The sequence below is a fragment of the Sphaerodactylus townsendi genome, linkage group LG08 (assembly GCF_021028975.2).
Source record: "Sphaerodactylus townsendi isolate TG3544 linkage group LG08, MPM_Stown_v2.3, whole genome shotgun sequence".
Classification (NCBI taxonomy): domain Eukaryota; kingdom Metazoa; phylum Chordata; class Lepidosauria; order Squamata; family Sphaerodactylidae; genus Sphaerodactylus; species Sphaerodactylus townsendi.
Window position 1 is genome coordinate 57,275,650 of NC_059432.1, and position 23,081 is coordinate 57,298,730.

At 42.2% G+C, this 23,081-nt stretch overlaps 1 protein-coding gene across 1 annotated transcript; it reads right to left on the reverse strand.

The window, feature by feature from the left end:
* Window positions 1-912: 912 nt before the first annotated feature.
* On the reverse strand, window positions 913-21,304 carry DUSP5 (dual specificity phosphatase 5). Its single transcript, XM_048506767.1, has 4 exons — window positions 20,657-21,304; window positions 16,220-16,362; window positions 13,337-13,556; window positions 913-3,475 (listed from the first exon to the last, which is right to left on the reverse strand). The coding sequence occupies exons 1-4, from the start codon at window positions 21,270-21,272 to the stop codon at window positions 3,039-3,041; spliced, it is 1,416 nt and encodes a 471-aa protein (XP_048362724.1). The 5' UTR covers window positions 21,273-21,304; the 3' UTR covers window positions 913-3,038.
* Window positions 21,305-23,081: the final 1,777 nt, after the last annotated feature.

A 23,081-nucleotide genomic window follows, 5' to 3' on the forward strand; every position in this document is an offset into this window, starting at 1 on the left:
CTTCATAGTTCAAGAAGTTTGCAATTAGTTTATAATGGTAACTGTTCCCTACAGTATATTACATTTTGTTTTCATTGGGTAAATGTTAGAATGATTTATGTGTACAAGAGTGGCCCATCTTACCATATTGCCATATGTACACATAGCTGCACCCACAAGAAGGGCTCCTTTGGTTCCAGCTCTTGTAGTCAGCTACTGTTTTCCCTACTTCCAACATTCTATGGTAAGCGAATTGAACTATGAATTCCATGTAAACAGTGTAGTGTTTCCCTTTAAAAAAAATGTCCATGGCATGCATGCTAAAATAAGACCTCAGTTTTCCCTGAAATTTTCATTATGGTTATTTTTATATTTACTTCAATTTCTCTCCTTGCACTCATAAATCAATGTATAATTATAATTTCCAGTGTCCTGGGAGGAGGCACAAGGTGTATATTTTGTACTTTCTAGCCATCCAAAGTCTCATCTTTTAAAAGCTTTAATAGCAAGGTTACCTTTTAAAAAGATGAGTGGTTTGGCTAACTAATTTGTAAAACCTCTTCCCACAATGGAATCAGTGTTGACATTGTAACAATTGACGCATTAATGCTCAGAGGGAACCAGTAAGCTGCAGGAAAGAACAAGAAACAATCAGGAAGGATCTAAATTTTACAGAGACAATATTGCTGGAGAGCCTCAAGAGCATTTCCCATATCAGGATAGAAAGACCTGGTATTTCCATTGCATTTTAGCTTAAAAACCCTAAACAATCAGGCCTGGGGGACAAAATGGAGAAATAGGAAGAAAATACTAGAATGCAACAACTTTGTTATGGTGTTAGTGCAGAACCAGCTTTTCAGAACTGCATATCCTTAAAGGTCGTAATGTTTTCACATATCATATGACTTGCTGTGAGTAATCAATAGAACAAAAAGAGTTTTATTTTTAAACTTTATTTTTAAAAAACTTTGTTCACATTCACAAGGTTCAGGCAATTATTGCCATTTCCCATATTAAAAATATGACAGACAGCACACACATTCTGAATTGCTTGCAGACGCACAAGCTGGACACAAAAAGCCCCTGCAAGCAGGAGCCCATCAGATAAGTGAAATTTTTCAGTCCCAGAAAATGTGATATGGAACAGACTTATACATGGAATAGGAAGCTACACACAACATACAGCAAGACTACACTATGTACAGATTGTTAACACTTCACCAGGGCAATTGAATTTGCAAAGCGCCCCCGATTCATTTAACATCTAGTGATTCAAATTACAATAGCAGGAAACTAGTTTAATTTGAGTGTTCTAAAACAATCCTTTACAATCATAACTAGTTTCTATTTGATAGCTGGGAGAAACTGATTATTTCATTTACATTGGTTCCAAATGAATGTGTTATTTGAAGGCTAAAGCAGCTGGGCCCCAAGAATAGACCAAAGCACTGAGTCTGGAACAGATTGCAGCTATGGACTGTATATATTCTGTGCAGATTCCTCTACTTGTTTCTGCACATCACCCAATGACTGACGTGAGACTGAACTTCATCTAAATTATGAGCTGTGCTTTGGCCATGGACTCAAGTAATCAGAGGAAGAATATGCACATTTGGACTGCTAATCTCCATTTGACCATTGCCTTCCAGGAACAATTAAGCAGTAGCTCACCTATGCCTAAATTTGACTGTCCTTTGTCAGTTACCACTTGAACTGTCTGTGCAATGTCAACATCACACTCTTCATCCAAACAGTTGAATTGCGGCCATTTAGGAACAAGGCTGAAAAGACAAGTACAGGATGTTGCTACACCCAGCAACTGAGCCAAACTGGGGCCTGGTGTAAATGATAGCTTCTATAGCTTCTCTTTAAAAGTTACCAATGGAGCCTCCAGAGCTCTGAGGCAGGGAAAGAAGAGGAGTACACCACAATAAAAATCACTTAAAAATCTTTTACATCATGCAATGCATATTATTGTTGTAAAAATCAACACTCTTAGTAAGTACTAACAGAAAGTATTGCATCTGCAATCAGAAAAAATTGATAAATACATCATTTACACCAGGCCATAGAGTGCCAAAGTTCCTAATATGATGTAGTAAGTATGTATTTAAAGGACCCACTGAATTTTGATAGGACCAGCAGGATTAAATTTCTTTAAAATAAGAGGTCTTTCGAATTCCTAGCTGGTTTCAATTGGGTAATACAGAGGGCAACTCTCCTATCAGGTTCCAAGTATCTAGTAGTTCTGCTCAAAAATACTTAATTTTATTACCCATAAAATCAGATGGGAAGAATACACTTTTGACATAGCCCCCCCAGTAGCACAGTAATAAACTGTGGAGAACCCATGGGTGTGGGAAGAAGAAAGTTTGCTTTCTAATTTTTTGATCCTCTTGTAGGCTGCAGTGTAGGACATAAAAACAGGAAAAATCAAATATTCAAGTTTCTGCAACCACTGAAATGTCAAGGTTTGCTTCTTTCATAAATTGTGCTTTTCATTACAGCTCCACTTTCCTGACACAGCCGGTTATTGCTTACACTTTAAAACAAAGCTGTAATTAAGAGGAGGCAGCAGGAACGGAGAAGCAATTAAACAGGTCTGATTTTGTGTGTAGCTCTCTTTGCTCCAGCATAGTCTGGAAGTACAGTAGTGGATGCACATAGATCCTAGAAGTTATTTAAAACCATCCTTAAAGATGCACATATTTTCTTTTTAAAAACATACATACTTTTGAAAGTTTGACCAAGCCAGCATCCATAAACACATTTCTCCTCCACAAAGAAGGGCACCTACTTTCGAGAAAAGGAAGAATGTTTTCTAGTTCAAAGCTTAGGTCAATCTGAGCATAAGCAGCTAGACTCAGCACAAGGTAAGGCCTTAGAACTACAAAATGATCCCAAGCTTATGTTCAAACATTGACTGCATTTCAGTAGAAAGCCACACTTTTCCTTCCTGGAGGAGTTGACCCTTCAATCAAAAGTGTCTTGTTTGGGATGGAATCCATGAGATCTTCTGTATTGCATGTTGATGAAATTACCTGTCATCTCAGCTGAGTTCACTGGACTGTATTGTTCCTGGCTCCTAGAAGGGTCCAGCAGGATGAAGTTGCAGCAATAGGATTAAGTTTTAGCTGATGGACAGGTGAGTGAATGGGTACAGAATTCAAAACTGAGGTAGGAAAAGTGTAACAGGAGCCTTCAAAGCTTTTACTCAAGGAGAATTCTTCTGTAAAGAAAGACACAGCATCCCTTTTGCAAGAGGTGACAGGAGGGCTGGGTGTTGAGGACAGTATTTCTGACTCATACTGCAGCAGCTGGCCCATGAAACCAAAGTTTGGAGAGATCAGACTCCTACGTTGTTTGATATAATCAAAAGCCTCCTCCAGACGGAACTTTTTCATTTTCATGAGATAAGCCATGCAGATCGTGGGAGAGCGAGAAATTCCAGCTTCACAATGCACCAAGATTTTGCCCCCTGACCGTCTGATGCAATCTAAGAAGAAATTTTTAAAAAAAGTTAAAGAGATCATGTGTCATTACAAGTTGATTTCATGGTATTTCAAGTAGAACTGAAAAACTATTTGCCTTTAGAGAATTCTAGAACAAGAATGAATAACATACAAGATACTTCATGCAAGACATAAGTTTTGCAAACTCCCCCACTCCTAATTCTGGCCTTCGAAGGTGGGAACCCAGCTTAAAATGTCATGGCAACTTGCTAGTTGGCAAAGCATCCCGTAGGGCCTGATCAGTGTGCACATAATTTCTCAATCCAAACCCATTTAATTAGGTTACAGGGCTGACCAAAGGAATTTCATGAACTTGAGTTAATTTCAGCATGTTGGAGAATAAAACTTTATGATACCTACCAAATGTGGCACAGCACTTACCACATTCATTCAGATATCAAATCCTTAAGGATATATAGTAGACTAACTGGTTTGGATAAAAGTAAGAGGTCTTCCTCCCCCACATCTAGTTGAGTAGCAGCAGATGTGTAATAAGAGAACTACCACATCACAATGCAACAAAAGAATTAAAACACAGGTTCTTTTCAAGAGCAGCACACTGCTGTGGCAAAAGGTGTGGGCTTACAGAATATCCCATCCAATCTGACAAGGAGATGTGCTAATTTTTCCCGTAGCTAAGTTCCTGTGGGCATTTTTGGTAGCCACTCAGCATGCATGTTGTGGGAATGTCAAGCCCCAGGTTCCTGGGGTTTCCACCACAAAATGAACAATAAACGATTCCAAAATCTCTAATTATAACCTTCTATAAGTGGCACTTGGATTTAAATCAGGCTATAAATGGCTTAGGCAGAACTATCATTTTACGCAACAGGAGGCCTGAGGTTACTCACACAATTCAATTATTGTTATAACATTAAAAAGAAATTGCTGAAAACAAGCTTCTTGTGTAAAATGTGTGGATTAAAAATAGAATTTGTGCTACTTTGGCAGGCTTGAGAAATACATTCCAAAATTTCTTCTTACTGTGATATGTGACTATTTAGATGGACAGGACATGCTGTTTTCTCCTCAAAGTATGACACACTAACAGTCACACGTCAATGGGGGAAAAATGAAAAAAGGCTCCTTGAACTATCTGAAGGTTTCTGAGTTAAAAAAGCAAAGAACCAACAAATGTATTGGAGTAAGTAGTAGTAAGTAACAAGCCTTTATTGGCATAAAATAAACATACAAAACAAGCATACAAAACCTGCCCACCATTGCTCACAGTCATAGACACTGGTACTAAAATATATACATGGTCCTTCTGTAACTATAAAACATTCTTTCAGCTAAGTTGACTCACTTAAACGTCATTGGATACTGATAGAAGCTAGAAAAATTACTGCTGGCTATATGTGGTCATAATACATAGACATTGATTGGTATTCATCTAGACTTACGTCTATTATCGTTAGCAGAAATTTTGCTACATTCTCGCACACTTTAGTGGGATCCATGTTGATTTCAAGCATGGAGAGAGGAAAGTATCTTAAGAGAGCATCGGTTAGATTATTATGTACAGAAATGGGATAGAAGTGCAGATTGTGACATTCTGAGTTTTTGCCACAAACCTTACACCAATGAAAGAGGGGTATGATCGAAAGTGTCTCCACCTGACCTATGTTGCATGGACTATAGCCTCTCTGTTGCTATCAATTTGTTGAGTATCTGCCATAGAGCAGCATAGAAGGCATTAGATTGAATCATGGCCAGCGTTAAGCTCTTCTCTAATTTTAGGGTTGGTGATCCAATGTAAATAATTGGCCATGTGTCCTTGTTCAATTGGAATAAGCAGAGGTCAGGGGGGAACACGTTTTCCTAAAGCAGCCCGTTATCCATATCCCGGATAAATACTCTTGTTCCTAATACCTTTGTTTTCAAGCGCAGCTTATAATAGCTTCTGATAGGGAAAGAGAGGACTAACGACTCTAATGAAAAAAAGCCAAGAGCTGTTGATTTTTCCCTCAACTAAGTTTTCAGCCACCTAGAATTTGCAGCTTCAGTCGGAAAGCATGAGGTGTGAAGCAAACTGGAGCCGGATCCTGCAAATAGTGGATGCGTGAGCCAGTATCTGACAGTTCTCAACCAGGCCATTGTGGTATAAGTGATATTTGCACGAGTTCTATACATAGGGCTGCATATGCAGCACAATTTGGTCAGCCCATAATTTTATGGAAAAAAAAGCGGGACTGGGCTGTGTTTATATTTCTTTTGTTTACCAAGCTCGATCCAAATTGAGATTGCTCCATATAAGAGGGAGCTTGAGAGCCGCATTTAGCATTGAACACCTTCAATGCGGGATGGTAGTATACTGGTGGCCCACAGTGAAAAGAAACGCTTGAATTGCTAGAGGGCACTGTGTTGTTAGCTGCAGCGAGTGCTAATTTCCTATGTGCACTGCCCAATTAAGGTTGCTGGTAAAGAGTTATGCCCAAATATTTGAACTGAATTTAACTTGTTCTATGGGTCTGTTATTGATGGTCCATGTATGACTGGGGGGGGTCTTCTAGCGAAGACCATTGTTATTTTTGGTTTTTTCATAGTTAATTACCAGTTAAGTTCACTCTTACAATATTCAGCACAGCAATTTAAGAAGCGAGTGAGACCAACTTTTAGTGTGGGAAAGAAGAAACGGTGTTCGTCAGTTATAAAGTTAAGCGCGGGCACTGACGTGTTTGCTTACTTGGATTTGGGAACATGCCCATTGGCCTTCTGGAGGGTTGGCACTAGATCACTAAGGAATATATTGAACAAAGAGTGGGGGCCAATGTACAGCCTTGTTTTTTGACCCCTCTGGTTGTGGTGATATTTTCTGTGAGCGGTCCTTTTGTTAGCGGCTCTTATTCTACAGCTAGTGCAAGTACCGGTATAGCTGTTTTATGAGAAACAGTAGTCTGGGGAGTTCGATATGTAGCGCCATCAATTTTTTCTCCACAGTAGGGCTCTAGATATGGAGTCGAAATGCCCCTTTTAAATCCAGGAAAGCTGCACAAAAAAGTTTCACGGTTATTATGAATTATGCTTTTGTTAGCTAAGTGAATTGTTTAATTAAACTGTTACATGATCCAGTGTTGATTTATTTTTTAGTGAATCTGAATTTGCTCCGGTCCTATTACTTTTCTGCTTGCTTAGCTTAATCTTCCACTCTCCTAGAGGAGTAGTTTTCCATATAGTTTGCCAATTACCGAGATAACTAGGCTTATAGGATGATAGTTTGAAGGATTAGTTAATATCACCCTTTTTTGTAGATTGGGACAACTATAAGAGCGCCAGCCATCTTTTGGGATGCAGCCCGTGTTATTTATATGGGTAAATAAAGGAAGCCAGAGTTGTAGCCCACCACTTTCGGGTGAGGATTTAGGAAGTATTTCTGGTATTATTGCATCAGGACCTGGGGCCTTACGGCTTTTCAAACCACTGATTGGATTTTACTCTCACTTCTTGAGGATTAACCTCAGGCCAATCTGGTAGCTCCTCTGGTATTGAAGTGGAATCAGGATATTCAATGATTAGGCTAGCATTGAACAGATTGGAAAAATAACTGAACCATCGGTCCTAGTGAAATATGGGGCAACTGGATACTGCAAGTTTGGGCCCTTCTATTTATGATCTGCCAGAATTGCTTAATGTTATTTGTTAAAAGTGGCTTGATATAGTTGTTCCATGCTGCTGTTCAAAATTTGATTTTTTAGTTTCCCATTGTACCATAATTTGAAAAGAAAATTCTTTTTTTCAGTTGGGTTTATATTGCTGAGTAGCTTTTCCTCACCTGTGCTCGCAGTAGCGTCTATATAATGATGTTCATTATTAAGTTGTTAAATTCAATACAGTAGCGATCAAACCATTCTCTATGACCATTTACAGCCTTAGATTTGATGCGTAGGAGGCGGCTTGAAGTTCCCCTGCTAAATTTAAAACTAGTTGTTCAAAGTGATGTATTCCACATTCTGGTGTGTCAGCCTGTAATATATTCTCTTTTTTAGTTTTATTAAATGTAGAAAGAGCTAAAGTAGTGTTTCTGTAGCAGCTGCCACCTGAGGGTGACCATGTTATTTTCTGATGCCCACCTAAGATTGGTGGGGTCCTCTGTATTAGTCTTTACCTCAAATGAAAAGTTACATTGAGTGGAAGATGATCCTTAGCAATAAGTCCCCAATGCTAAAGATGTAACACACTGGTGTAGATGAGGGGGGGATATTAAGATGATGTAATCAATCAGCTAGCACCGGCGGGTTTACCAAGGTAAAAGCAATCTGCATTCCTATAGCACTTGAGGCCCATTTAACCATAATTTGTTGGGTGATGGCAAATTTGATTAACTGGATTCCTGCCGCATTCACGAGAGAGTCCTTTTGAGGGGCGAAAGAGCTGGAGGCTTAGAAGCTGTATGAGATCATCCTCCTGATTCAAATGGGCCAAAGTGAGGTAGAAAGATCCGTACCCACTTTGGCGTTGAAATCTCCTACCAGGATCACCTCCGTAGACGGTTGTTTATTTTCTAAATTTTCTACAAATGATGATATCCTGCTCCATGTGTTGAGTAAAGGAGTCTCGAGTGTCAATCCAGCAGGTATATACAAGAGTTCACACTATACCAATCATGTGTAGAGCTTCGCCCTCTACCAAAACAGCCTGTGCAAGAGGGGGACATGAGGTCAGAAGGAGTTGCTTTGAATGCTGTTGGCTACAAATGAAGTGAAAGTCCTCCAGAATAGCGACCAAACTTAGAATACTCTTGTAGCAGGAAGAGTATTGTTGAGAGTAGCCATTTAAAGGCAAGCTCTGAATTGGACCAAGTTTCTTGTAAGGCTATATAGCGTAAATTTTTTGTAGATAAGTGAGTGAAATCGCGATATATGGCATTTCTTGATCCATCGGCTATATTCCACGAGATGAGGAAATCACATCTCTTCTCTGACATGGATTTGGAGATACTTCCCCATGCTGTGTTGGTCCCAGTTATTGGCTAGAGGAGATTTTTGATAAGGGTTGGCGTCACTGAGATTGGTCTATGGTTGTAATTTCATGGTCATTTTGGACCACACATCCATTACCTTGTAGCCTAATCGGGTCTGGCATGGAGGTATGTGCATCTGAAGCCATGGAAGAATAGTCAATTATAATCATCTCTTTGGTGGGGGCTTGGCTGAGTTGTATTTATTCAAGAAGCTCTTAAGCATGTATTTCAATCCCGGTGCTTGAATGGGAAGTCCCCAGATGATCTGTTATTATCTATAACCTGATCCATTCACGAGAGGCATTAGTAACCTCCTTTGATAGAGGGATGCTGATGTTTGGGTGGGCTTCTGTTGATTGGAGTGGGGTCATCCTCAGCTCTTTCAGCTCCTCCGAACCAAGATTTCTTTGGAGTTTTTTTAGGAGAGTATCTTTATCCAGTACATTTGTGGACCCTGAAGAGAGGTCTACCTCCCAATGATAAGGGGGAGGGGTTTGATGATATACATTCTCAAAGTGCTAGAGAGGTGATGGCAGCCTGGATAGGTGTTGGAGTAAAGATCAGTATTTGTTGGGAAACAGGTATGTGTTTCATCGCATTGAGCTACTGTGGAGTGTGGTTTTGACACAGGCTCTGTGGCATTGTAGTAGAGGGAGGTGGTCTGTGTTCTTGGCGAGAGGTGCAGCCTCCAAAGGCCTTTGTAGTAGGAGGCTGGATTGAGATAAGAGTTGCCTTTAGCCTGACCTTTGGCAGAGGTGGATGCTCTAACTCCATGGCCTCTTCCAGCTATAGATTGTTCAATATTCACTCCATTCATCTGTCCAAACTCTCAATTGTTGAGACTGCAGAGGGGCCGTTGTTAGTAGGCACAGAAATCTCTGTCAGTACAGGCGAAGTAGAGGCTCTCACCTTTCCTGGTACTTTCTTGTCCGAGTTGTTGATTGACTACAAGCTTATTCACTGTGTGTAATTCTTAAAGACCCTCTCCTGGAAATCGGTTGCTTAACTTCTGGCAAGATATTCTTTCTTCCTGAGCAAGAGTGTAGGGCAGAAGCTGAGGGAGTCCAAAGTTTAAAAATCACATTCTATGAAACCCACCTTGATGGGGCAGGCGTTGAAGGAGTTTAACTGAACTCTTCCAAGCTTGCAGTTCAGCATCTTACTGATTGAATTACTTGTGAATACCGCGCAATGAGTCCCCAATTTCCCACATTTATATTAATGTCTTTTTTATCATTAAGAGCCACTTGTGTTTTTCTGTATGGACAAGGTGGGAAGAAAAAAAAAGATGTCTGGATTTGGGAATAGAAAAAGTCTTGGCTTGATCAAAAAAAATCCCAGTCTGCACTCCCTGAGAAGCAGTCTTTTTTTAAAAAGTTAGGATGTTCAGTGCACTTTGAGGAACACTAAGGAGCTTCCAGCTTGTCATTGATTGAAGCAAAGAAGTTTATTAAAGAAGTAGCTTGAGCGTTTTGGAAATTAAAAGCGCCTTCTTTGCTAAAAGTTCAAAGAATAAAGCCTCTCCCCTAGCCATTGGCCCTTGCGGCTGTTGTTGCAGTACTTATCATCAGCCAAAGGGTCTGCTAAGCAATAACATCTTCCCCGTCTCCCCTTGCAATTAAAGGGAACCTCCCTCCAGCCCAGCCGGAGACAAGAAAACAGACTCACCCAGCGCTGTAAAACCTGTTGGAAAGCTTGAGTTCACTCCCTGTTGTGGAAGTAGATTGAAAGTTGGTGTAAGCATCCAGTTTTGTCTGTTTACAGGCTTTCTGACTTGTCTTTGGGTGTATGTCTGGATCAGAGCGGACTCGCTTTCGCGTTCTCCTAATCTCCATTACAATGGAAGATAGCGGGGCGTGGGTCAAATGTTATCCTTGCCCAAACAAACTCTGTTTCTGGAGTCCAGCTGCACATACCATCATCCGGATCGTCCGGAAACCTCCAGTGCCACAGCTGTGTCCAGAATACGATAAGGTAGAAAAGGGAGGCAGGGAAATCATTAAAAGCTGAATCAGGCAGAGAGAGCTCAGCTCTGCGGCTGTTGACTCGGCGCCATTTTTCGGAAAGGTGTTCACTCCTCAATGTATTGGAGTAAAAATAACAACCATCATTGTAAAGCTGAACTGGTCATATTCACAGATCCCAGCACACAGTCATAAGGGCATATAACCCTGCCACCATGCTGAAGCTAAGCAAGCCTGGATCTTGTTATTGCCTGGATGGGAAAGACATCCAGGAATCCTAAGAACTCCAATTTGCACACATAAAATAAATGAACGAAGCAAGCAGCACTTTGTTACTGAATGGTTTGCACACATTCTCAGTGGTTTGCACACATTCTCACCACAACAACTCTATAATTTAGGTCAATAGTTCTACCCGCTATAAATAAGTTAGGGGACAGTGTCTGAGAAATAGTGGCTTCTATACCCAGCCAGTTCGTGGCAGAAAAGACATTTGAACCAGGGTGAGTCAATCTCTTGCTGCTAAATTAAACTGGGATTAAGCTAGAGATTCTCCTTTAACAAGTGCTATTCTCTGACATGTCTAACTAAACTTTCTGCAGCAAGCAGGTAGATAATTTCTTTCAATAGTCTTGCCCTCGCTGCATACATTGGGCATTCCTGGACAGCAGCACCCCATTTAAGAGGTGTTACCCCATGTCAAATAGCTTAAGGTTTTTGAAAACCCTACAGCGTCGCCATAAGTCTGCAACTTGATGGTACTTTACACCACACACAGACTTCCTGCAGTAGCCTCTTTTAGTCAATTTTTAATGAAAATTCAAAGAGTACCATCAGGGTATATGGACATACTATGTTATTTAGAAAATTGAGATCCACTTTACCAGTGGACTACACATCTGTTCTGCTAGATGTAACAGTGGCAGTTTCTTTTAATGTATCTGAATTGTTCATATATAAAGAAGGAAGAACCAGATCTACATTTCTGAATAGGGACAAAAGTACAAATTGATGTCTCCATGCATTATATAGATATTTTTTCTTTATATAATCTGCAGGTGCTGTCCAGGGTAGGAGTCCCCACCTTGTCCCCTCTAGATCCAGTTGTGAAAAGAAGGGGGAGCAAAAAAGAACCCATGGGAAAGTAACACATGACTTAATTTTAGCCACAAAGGCATCTTTCCTCCCACACCTTCCCTTCTCTCATTGCTCCAAGCACTACTTCAGCCAGGAAGGAGGGGGGAGTGCTTGGAACAATGAATTGGCTAAGTCAGTGTTTCTCTCACATGGGTCTATAATGGTCCCTAGATACCAAAGGGTACACCATGCATGAGCAAATCCTTTGTAAGCACAGAAGGAGGCCTTTTTTCATGCCTGTGCTAATATGAAAACAGAATCCTCTAAGTTTTCTAAGAATCAGGGGAGCAGGGACCATCCACTTGAGGTGTAAAACTGGTTCCCCTCCTTTTTCAAAGACAAGCTTATAGAACTTACCATGAGCAATCACTGCCAAGTACCAACCAGAAAATATGCTGATCAGTGACTGAGATTAAATGACTCAGCCCTAGGAACTATAATTGGCTAACTGGCATCAAGGAGGTACAAAGGCATCTCCTAATGCAGTCACTGTAGTTACTTCTGCTATAAGACCAAACTGGCTTTCACTCTTAATTTCCACCAGAAAGGATTTCAACACACAGAAGTAGCCATCACTCTGCATCCATAGACAATAACACCCAATGGCAGTTTTCAGTAAAAAATGCCAGAAATTCAGGTTTGCGCATAATGTTGGTATTGTCTATTCTATAAAGGACACCACAAGTTTTTCCAGACCCTTGTCAATGCTGTTCAGCTAGCCTCCAGGTAGAAGTTATTACCCAATAAGGCAATGTCTTGCTGCCTCTGGCATAAAACTGTTACCAGTCAAGGAACGAGATTGATCGAATCTTGGGTCAGGGCCTCTTGAGTTGTGATCTGATACCATCAGCTGCCTTCTGAGATCTGACCTGGTAGGCCATATACAGACAATAAAAGTGTTTTTCTTCAACTTGCTTTGGAAGTGCAGCTGATAAGAGTCTTGTTGACTTGAGAAGACAGAAGCTTCCACGAGGCATATGTGGTTTGCAACTCATGCTTTCTAAAGTGATTGCCTGTTATGTTGTATGTTCCAGTGAAGGAGAAAGAGGTCGTGGAGATCCCAATTTTTAAAAATGAGAATAGGGATGAGGGAAATTCCTTAGGATGTTGGAATTTGAAAACTCCTGTACTAAGGCAAGATAAGGAATTGAGGAGGAATTTTGCCTTTCATCCATAAATTGACCAAATTTTGGAGATCATTTATGTGTAGCTTGTTCCTCAGTGCAATCTTTAGGGGCCAAACCATATATGAAATTCAAACAAATGACTCCAGTGTAGGAATGTTGTCATGTTACAGGAGGGTTGCCAACTTTGGGTTTGGAAATACCAGCAGATTTGTGGCAGAGCCTGGGAGAGTGAAAATTAGGGAGGAGAGGGACCTTGGAAGGGTATAATATCATGCAGTTCACTTTCCAAAGCAACCATTTTCTCCAGGAGAAGTGGACTAAACCAATAATGTTTTAAACCAATAATAAATAAGCAATGTATGTAGTCTGGATATCTGTTGTAATACCAGGAAATTTTCAGCCCCACCTGGTGGTTGGCAACCTATGTTATAGTGACTTCATTTGATCAGTGTCTATGATGGAATCTTCATGGAATGAAAGGACACATACATGTTTCAACATTATTTGAAAACTCTTGTAAAATTCCAAAGAAGGATTAACTAATCTGCAAGACATGTATACAGAAGTCATCCTATTTATTAAAGTCTGACAACTCCTGAGTAGCACAGCACTGAGTAGCAGATGGATATTCTTCCATTTTTAATATATAGAACTTACCAATAAAGTCTATAGCTTCCTGAAAGTGAGAACTGATGTCTGCTGTGTGGTTGTCCTCCACTGGAATCCATTTATAGCAGTACTGATCAGTAAAGGGCTCCGAGCTCTTTCTGGAAACATTGAGGAGTGCAGTGATGTTCAGATTGGCTAGGAACTCACACTTGGAAGCATGGTAGGCACTGCCAAGGTACAGGAAAGGTAAGATCTCCACTGGACCACCCTGGAAGGTAAGGAACCAAATAAAATCACAACTTTTCATTGCCTCAACTGAACAAGTGGAGATTGCCATTTTGGTAGCCAGACATCCTTCTGACCACAAAGAGGAAAATCCAAATGCAAAATACCTAGCAAGAGGGAAAAAAATAAAATAGGACTCCACTGGCACCCTAAAGACTAACTATTTACATTTTTGGAAGTCAGAGCTTCAGGTGCATGGAGATATGCAGAAATATATCTCCTGTGGATGTACATGCCATGCATCTGATGAAGCAAGCTATGACTCATGGAGGCTGATGCTGGAATAAAGATTAGTCTTTAAAGAGCCCTGGACTCATGTTGTATTTTGCTACCACAGGTTACCATGGCCACCCATCAGGAATGTGCCAAGAGTGGTAGTTTCTGTTGCAGAGGTGAAGAGTGTTACTTCTGTTTTTGCAAAACAGCAATGCCTTCTGTTTAGGTTCTGCTCGACCAAGTAAACCAACACTTCTAGGAACTGAGATTTTCCCCTGAATATACAGATTGTGCTTGAGCAGTGCTCTAGTTCAGAGTTGTGACTGACCAACACAGACTCAGTCAAACATAAGTGCAGTATTGCTGCAGATCACAGTAGTACAAGACTGACTTCTATTTACCACCCAACTTGGGTCTTCTGCCAGAGCAAAGGTTAAAAGCCTCCCCAAGTCCATTGAAGGAAGGCCCAAGTCCACTGAAAAATTTAATCTTTGCTGAACAGAGTGGTAGGATGTAAGCCAGTCTTTGCAAAAGGCTTTCATTTTAACTTTTACATTCTATGTGATGGAATCAGATCCACTCTGCTGACACCTCCCCAACAGTACCCCCAAAGTACTGTTACCATTACCCTCCATCAAGATGCAATAAAACAAGAAATGTAAAAGCACTATGCTAAAAAATATGTCATAATTTCAAGGCCTTACTTGAGGTCTTTATGCACAGAGTAGTTTAGTCAGAAGCTTCAGAGTGCACAAAGGCACCTTTATTGATATCAATATGTTGTACATGTAGTTTCCACTTGGAAGAGAAATGTGATGATGCAGTTGGACATAGCACCACACCTTTGACATGTCCACCTAATTAAAAACCACAGGTGACAGGTGGCATCTGCCTGCATACAGCCACCTCCAACTTCAAGCAGGCTTCATATTTAGAAGCAGCAGCCACGTGGAGGCCAACAGCCTTGCCCCAACGACATCAGTAGCCGTTCTCTCTCCTGTTGTTCTGCTGGCCACCCCTGGTTCCTCGCTAGGACTATGTTCTCCCATCTTGTGGGTGGAAGGAGAAGTCTGGAAATGTTCTGGACATGTTCAGTGCTAACTAGGCCTGAAGAACTCAACGTTTTTGAAAGAACCAAAGTAGGTAGTTTATAAAGAAAAAACAAAAGTACTACTTTTGTATTTCTTGATACTTTATCCAATAAAAAGATGTCCAGACCATTTCCCATTTATATATATCAGATTAATTTATGCTTTCAAAGAAAAACCAGATGTTATTTATCAAGAGGGAAGGAACAAGTTACAGAAACAGGTATGCATAGTGGGAAGAAAAAAGAGGCAGCAGACAATGACTAGAAAGCTTCTAGAACAGGTGTAGTTAAGCATGAACTAGTTAGGACAGTTTGCTAAGCACTCTGTTGCTACAATCCTGTAAACTGTCTTAGGATACATTGCATTATGAACACATCCAGAACACAGCCAGGATGCCAATACCGTTTAGGTCAGGGAGGTGGGTAGGCTGTGTATGCGTGTTTTGTCGTAGCAAACCAAATTCCATTCTTCACTATGAAGAGTGGAGTTTTACCAAGAGCCACCACCTTGGAATTCTGACATTTAGCAACACACAAATAACACTTAGTAGTTATGAGTAGCATAGCTTAACAAAGTGTTGCCCCTGATCGCTGGAAACACTCTCAGTCTTACCTTCCTCCTCTTCTGTTGTCAAAAGGAGCTGACTTATGGTTTTCAAGGAAAGAGATGTTCAGAGGTGATTTGCTATTGCTTGCCTCTGCATAGCAAGCATGTGGTTCCCCATCCAAACACTCACTGGGCTGATCCTGGTTAGCTTTCAAGATTTGATGAGATTAGGCTAGCCTGGGCTATTCAGGTCAGGGCACCCCTCTAACCTCTGGGGTTTCAGCAGGCAATTATTCCTCACTTGCTTCTAAATCAAGATCAAGATTTGGGGGGATATTGAATCCTGCATTAGCAATTATTCAAACTGTACATGTATTCATGGCAATGTTTTATGATCTGCTGAAGCTTGTCTACATTTATATTATATAGGAGGGCACCCAAATACTGCTTCACCAACTAACAACTCCTGTGCACCGACTAGAATGATAACTTCTTTGCTTTACTCCTCCAGAAACATATACATGACAGAGGAAGGGGAAAAATGCCACCAATGGTGTTTGTTCATACAGCGTTTTAGATTTCTCCCTTACTCTTCAGTATGCAAGCAGAAGTAAATTAATAGATTGGAGTAAGTAACACCCCAAGCATACATTCTGATGGGGGTTTTTTTGGTCACAATGCCAGACATGAATGAAAGTGCAAACCAGTCATTTATGAACACGATGATGACAGGAAAAGCCCCCCAAGGAGCCTAAGCGTGGGTAGGATTAGTCATATCTTCCCCTAAGCATACCTGATCATAGGCTGGTTTGTGATGGAGGCACTGCTTCTCATAGTGGCTATTGATGCTTCTCTCCATTTCAGCTCTCTCTTGGGACACAGGCTTTACATCCACAAAGAACTCAGGGTACAGAGAATAAAAAGTATCATACCCTCCTAGGGGAGAAAAAAAGCAGAAAAAAAATAGGTATTAAGATAGTCTGTGTGTGGGGGTTGCTTATTCGTGCTGGACCTCTAAATATAAGCTAGAGATGCACTGAAACAGTAATTGAATAAGGTATTTTGTTAAAAATGGAACTTATTCAGCTAGATGTACAAAGAAGAGGCACAAGTTTGCTAAAATATGTACATATTACAGTTCTTTATAAATATATTCTGTTGAATCTGTTTAAAAGGATGAAGACAACAGCTGTACATAGTTCTGACATGTATTTTTTCCATCTGTTTTCTGGGTGTCTAAACAGACAATTTCATCTTCATTTAAGAAAATGCAAATTCAGAGGGGTTATTTTGTTATATGTTGATTAATAACTTTCATTCCCTTGCATACTGGCAAATGAAATGGATCCATTAATGTCCATAAAATGTAATGAAACCCTATAATTGGCTGAGGCATCTAAACAGCCCCAGATGAACAGTTTTGCACCATTAAATAGATTACTTGCCAACTTCACTGAACAATTAATGAAAATGAATGTATCCATTTCTTCAACCGCATCTCAGATCTTGCTGCTGACTAGACTGCAACATGCACACCCCTGCAGAAACATGTGCTTGCAAACACAAGATATTTTGTGCATGTTTTGGTCCTCCTATTTAGACTTTCCTTCAGAAGAAGGAATTTCATGTAGGAGACCAGATTGGCAGCCCAATCCTTAGCCTGAGGCAGCCAGGGATGGTGCTATTGCTGTGGCACCCTGGAACTGCCAAAGGGCTTTCTGGCAGCATGGGGAGGCAGACCCCCGCCCCGCAAAAAAACCCGCACCACTGGAAAGCCGTCCAAAGAGCTTAATGAATTTTAAGTCTGAACCCTGGGACATGGCACAACTGCCAGTAAGCCCAGGGTGGAAGCTGATGAACATCAGCTCTACCTCCAGAAATGCCCTGGACCTCCTTCCCTGCTGGCTCCTATCAGACCCCAGCACACCTCCACAGTGGCCTGGACTTCCAGGTCTCACCACTGCAGAGCTGTGGAGTGGCTAGCTGCTGGTCCCTTGGCCCTCTCCTGCCCCTTGGCCAGCAGAGGTGGCAAATGCATTGGCACAACCCCGCACCACCAGCACGATGCGAATCCCCCCCCCCCAGTTGAATTGGGCTGCTATATACTTGTGCTTCTAAACATGAACACAGTCCAATACCATTAATTACCATATCAAAACCTTCTTACAAGGCTATTGACAGTTAAGGAATATAGCCAGTAAATGGTACCAGAAGACAAAAAATAGGTTTCAGCAAGGGTATATTATAAATGTGATCCTATCTATCCACAATGAAAACTTAGGTTTCCACCTTTTTTAAATAGGGAAAGAACTTCCATGTAAATGGAAGAAAAAACCCACAAAATGTACATAATTCTAAAGGGCAGTGAGGTCACACAATCATTTTACCATGCAACAATCACTGACACAAGACACACAAGGCAAAATGAGGGAGGACTAAGTTACTCCATTCATTAGAGAGCTGATTTCCGAATGGTTTGGTTACCTAAATGGGCTCTAAAGTATCTTGTTGGCCAAGAAACGTTCACGACAAACCATCAAGTTTCTCACTTATTATGAAGCATTCCTGCGCTACATTCTGATTTTCCTTTGATTATCTCCTGACACTTTATCAGCAGAGGTTTTATGTATTCTTGAACTGTTCTATTTATGGCCATTATTTCAGAGATGAATAAACAAGGGAGCCAGCCCAAGACAAAGGAAGTATCTGTGATCCACTCAGATGCTTCTTGGACAGATGGTGTTTGCACAAAGCAGGTGAATAGTAAGTAGAAGTCCTGCAGAATCAGGAGATTGGCAGATATTCTCAAAGAGTCACCTTTCCCCACAGCCCACCCCCCCAAGTCTTCCAGCTTTCTCTCAGGTTTGCTATCCATTTACACCTATTTCACTGTTAAATACTCCATTATTCACCTTGTTAGAGAAAGATGCTTCATTCTCATAATACTTAACATTCTGGGTAGACAGCAGCAGAACTAGCAGACACTCACAAACATTATTTAACATCGCAGTGTTAAAAAGGAATTCCAACTCACTTACATGTTTATAAGATATGGGATCACCTCTGCTTTGGCAGGAATTTTCAAAAATAGATGGCTACTTTTTTTTAATAACCTAGGCAAAACTCAGGGGAAAATATAACCTATAGGTTTCCCTGTAAAAAAACAGGATAAACCATTAACATCTGAACGAAGATGTGACGGAAGCTTTCAAAATTAGGAGGGGAACCTGGCTAGGATTATGTCATCAAACAGAAAAAGCAATTCCCTGAAGAGCTGGACTACGTCTGTGGTTAGTGACAAGGTTCTGACTCATGCCTTTATCTCACTGCAACTGCCCAAGCCCAACCCTTCTTAGCTACTTCATTCCATTCAATGGTGAATTCTCTTTTTCACATCACTCTGTACAGATAAAACCCTAGAGAGAAACCCCAGGAATCTTCCGCTACTTTTAGTGAAAACCAGTCAGCTGAAATGGTATGAGGACGCTTGACACTGAAATGTATTTACCAGTATATCCTGTTCTGAGAAGAAAGATTCAGCTCAGGGCAATAACACAACACTCTATGTGATCTGATACTGGACATATTTAGAATAGGGCTCAATAACCATCTTCTGCTATGATTGTACATTGTTTGGTGCTCTTAGTGGTACTTTAAAAACCACACATGATTGTTAACTGTTTCCCAGGTTGGCCTAGAATAAACTGCATCTCACACTACAGATGTTAGTTCAGTGGAATACCTGGAAAATCAGCCAAGAATCCGTTGCCCAGTACTAATCACTCATCGAAATGCAAGGATTGAGTAACCAGATCACAATCTAGGATGAGAAACTGATTTTGTTGGGACATTTTCTCTGTAAGTTACATGCAGATTGCAGAATCAGAAATGAAAGAATCCTTACATGACTGGTTGTTTAAAGAATTTTAGATTTGGCTGATACCCGCCATATAACTAGTTACCCCAAGTCTTCAGAACCCAACGCTTCAAATTGATTAGTGCTATAAAGCAATTAACAAACACTGAAGTACACAAAGAGAGCAGACTGCATCTGAATTATGTGCATAAACCTTAGTTCACTAGGGAGGGGAAACCACAGTAGAATGTTAAGCAGGGCAATGACTTAAATTAATAAAAGCGACTGTGCTTTTTTCACACGCCAGAACGCAACTTGTGACTTGTTAAGCATCCAGCAGTATGAGAATACATGCACACTAAAATATGGAGGGGCGTATTTCATGCCATAATTTTTAGACAAACTGTCCTTTGGGGGGCACTGTTGAGTTATCCCCCTGCTAAATCCTTTTTTTTTATTTTTTACATCTGGGAGTGATCTGGTGTATCAATATCTAGATTTTTAGAACAACATTATTCAGTATCTGTGAGTAGCAGAAACTCAACTCAAGGATAACTAAATTTTCAGCATTCAGAAATTTCAGATGCTCATTCATGTGCACAGGCTTAAATGCCTAAATTGAACTTCAACGCACTCCACTATAACTCTCTTTAGGCAACTGTGATGTCCTGACAAATCAAAAGCTCAGCTCTAGATTAACCACAGGTGAATGAACTCCAGTCGAAGCTTACAATGGATATAAAAACGTTACGGTGAGCACTCGGAGTGAAGCCATGCTACCTTTAGGTGGAGAAAATGTCCTATAGTCACTGATTTCTACTACTCCCGTCTAGGCAGCTGATGAAAGGAAGTATTTGATTCTGCGGGGAAGCGGATGGCCGAAATGCAATCAATTTCTCCATTACTGATAGCCGCAGCAATGCACTTTCCGCTGGGTGTCTGTACTGGCATTTCGCTCTCTGAAGGGGACCCGCCCCCTCGCCAATCGGCTGCTAGCCCTTATAAATACAAGCTTTCCTACCTGGCTCACCTAGCCAAGTGATATCCCTAAATGGGGGCGAGGGTTGGACACTGGAAGGGGCTTGAGGAAAACGAGCCATTTCAGGCACGGATGTGGGCTCTGGAGGGGAGCCCTTTCTGAAAAAGAGATGCGGTTGGTGAGACACCCGTCGAGACTGGGACATAGGATCACAGTGCAAAGGTTTCCCTTCGCCCTGCAATCCCTTTATTTCCGAGCGCACGCTCTCCGTCTGAGATGCTGGTCAATATTCAGGTTCTTGCTCCGCGAAGATTTTTGAAAGGGTGACTTTCCAGCTGTCTGCCAGTTCTCCATCCCCGACTCCCCACTCCCTGTGGGCTGCAGTCGCCGCTCACCTTTCAGGAAGCAGACCCTGGTCCCAGCCTCCGGCAGGCTGGCCAGCAGCGTGTTCAGCACGATCTGAGCCGTGCTCTCCTTCTTGAGCTTCCGCCAGTGCCGCGTGTCCTGATCGAGGACCACCACCGCCGCCAACCGCACAGGCGGGCCCCCGTCCCCTTCCCTTTCGTCCGGGCGAGGCGGCGGCGGCAGCAGCCGTCCTCGAGCCGTTTCGTCGGGCACCACGAAGTGCAAAGGGACGGGTCGCCCGCGGGCCCGGCGGATTACCACGGAGTTGAGGTTGACGTTGAGCGAGCCTCGCAAGCAGGAGGCCGAGTACGAGAGGTAGGGTCTGCAATCCAGCACCAGGCAGCCGGCGGGCTCCTTCCGCAGCAGCAGCTTCAGCTGACGGGAGTCGAGCGAGGTTACCTTCATCTTCGCTGGGCGGCCGGATCCCCCCACCCCGGTCTGCTCACGAGTAGCCTCGGCAAGGGTCACGCTCCGAGGCCGGGGCAAAAGAGCGACCTTGTAGTCGGCGAGAGAGCCGGAGGGACCGCCAGCCCGTGTCCTTATCTTAAGCCCCCCTCTTGGCTCCGATCGCTCCGCTCCGCTCCGCGCCCCGCCCAGCCTTCGCATTTCCCTCCCCGGGCTCAGTCAGGGGATTCCGTTTACAAGAAGAGGCAATTTATCTGAATGAAACGCCGGAGCCGCACAGCCGTGTCCATATAAGGCAAGCGACGTCATAGGAACGTTCCCGAGGGGGTCCGCCCCGTTCTTCTGGGTGACGCCCACTCGGAAAGAGGTTCCCTCCCCTCGGAAGGGGAGAAAGGCAGGGCAGAGGCGATGCTCCGTAAAGTGTTAGTCAGACTTCTTGGAGCAGAGGAAGTTGAAGAAGGCCTCAAACATCCACCAGTCATCAGAAAGCCCTCCTGACACTCACCCAGCCATCACTGGTTTCCGTCGGCTTACTAATGAAGGAGTGGAAGCATCATGATGATGAGGATGGTAGCAGCCGCAGAAATAGAAGCAGTGATGGGGGAGAAAAAGGAGGCGGTGGCAAAAAGGGATCTCCCCTTGAGATACAGCCCTGGTTACTCAATCCTTGCATTTCGATGAGTGTCCCTTCCACAGGTTAAGGCTCTTCCGCCCCCACACAACTTTCCAATTGTGTTTCAACTTTCCTGCATTGTTTACATCACTTCATCAAAAATATATATTCTGCCTGAAGCTCACCAGCCATTTCTCTCACACAGTTGCAAATGCTTGCACAGAGGAATGTTTGGGAGGAGATAGACAACAAAACACCTTCCTGCGCAGACACAGACAAGGTTTTTTTTGCTTTGTTTATTAGGTGATGGCTTTGTGCTGTTAGATGGGCAAAGAACAAAAACAGGATTTGCCTTGGAGCTCAGCTGCAGGGAATCATGGGATGGACTGTCTTCCTCTCCACTGGCTGGAGTGTGTGGGCTGAGGGTATTTCAGCTGGGGAAAACTGCCACACTGGGATTGAGAATTAAAATGACTTCTTGTAATGCTGGTGCTCTTTGCAGGTTCAGGTGTACTAAAACTGGCCCTTGTTAAACCTCTGTGGGGTCTTTGCCCCCCTCTCCCGTCCAGAGAAGCTCACACATGGCTGTGTATGTGTTGTTGTTCTGGCTCTGATAACAAGGGTTAGAGGCAGTTTCAACCTGTGGGTCCAGGCTCATAGGTAGCAAGAAGCACGTTAGCGATATAAACTGGTGAACCACAGGGAGATTGCAGAGAAGCTGAATGAATTCTTTGCATCTGTCTTCACCCAAGAGGAGGTGAGGAACATTCCTGCACCTGAACCAAGCTTCTTAGGAGGCGAATCCGAGGAACTAGCAAAGATAGTGGTAGACAAGGAAGAAGTTCTGGCAGCCATTGATAAACTAAATGTTACCAAATCCCCTGGCCCAGATTGCATTCACCCAAGAGTTCTTAAAGAGCTCAAGCATGAAATTGCTGATCTTCTCACTTTAATATGTAACTTCTCCCTGAAATCAGGCTCCATCCCTGAAGACTGGAAGATGGCCAATGTCACACCAATCTTTAAGAAAGGATCTGGGGGGACCCGGGAAATTACAGGCCAGTCAGTTTGACATCTGTTCCTGGTAAATTAGTAGAATCTATCATTAAAGATAAAATTATAAAACATGTAGAAAAGCAAGACCTGCTGAGAAAAGAGTCATGCATGGCTTTTGCAGAGGAGCAAATCCTGTCTTACAAGACTTACTAAGAGTTCTTTGAGGGTGTAAACAGACATGTGGATAAGGAGGGAACCAGTGGACATTGTCTACTTGGATTTCCAAAAGGCTTTTGACAAAGTTCCTCACCAGAGACTAGAGACTGTTGAAAACTTCAGCAACTTGTGAAGGAATAAGAGGGAAGTCCTCCTATGGATTAAAAACTGGTTGAGAAACAGGA

What these genes read in the sequence shown, in the direction of transcription:
- DUSP5 (XM_048506767.1), bottom strand. Translation starts at nt 21,272, where the DNA reads ATGCGAAGGCTGGGCGGGGCGCGGAGCGGAGCGGAGCGATCGGAGCCA. An exon ending in CAGGGTCTGCTTCCTGAAAG is followed by an intron (nt 16,363 to 20,656) that starts GTGAGCGGCGAC and finishes TTTCTCCCCTAG; the next exon opens with GAGGGTATGATACTTTTTAT. An exon ending in ACAAACCAGCCTATGATCAG is followed by an intron (nt 13,557 to 16,219) that starts GTATGCTTAGGG and finishes CTTACCTTCCAG; the next exon opens with GGTGGTCCAGTGGAGATCTT.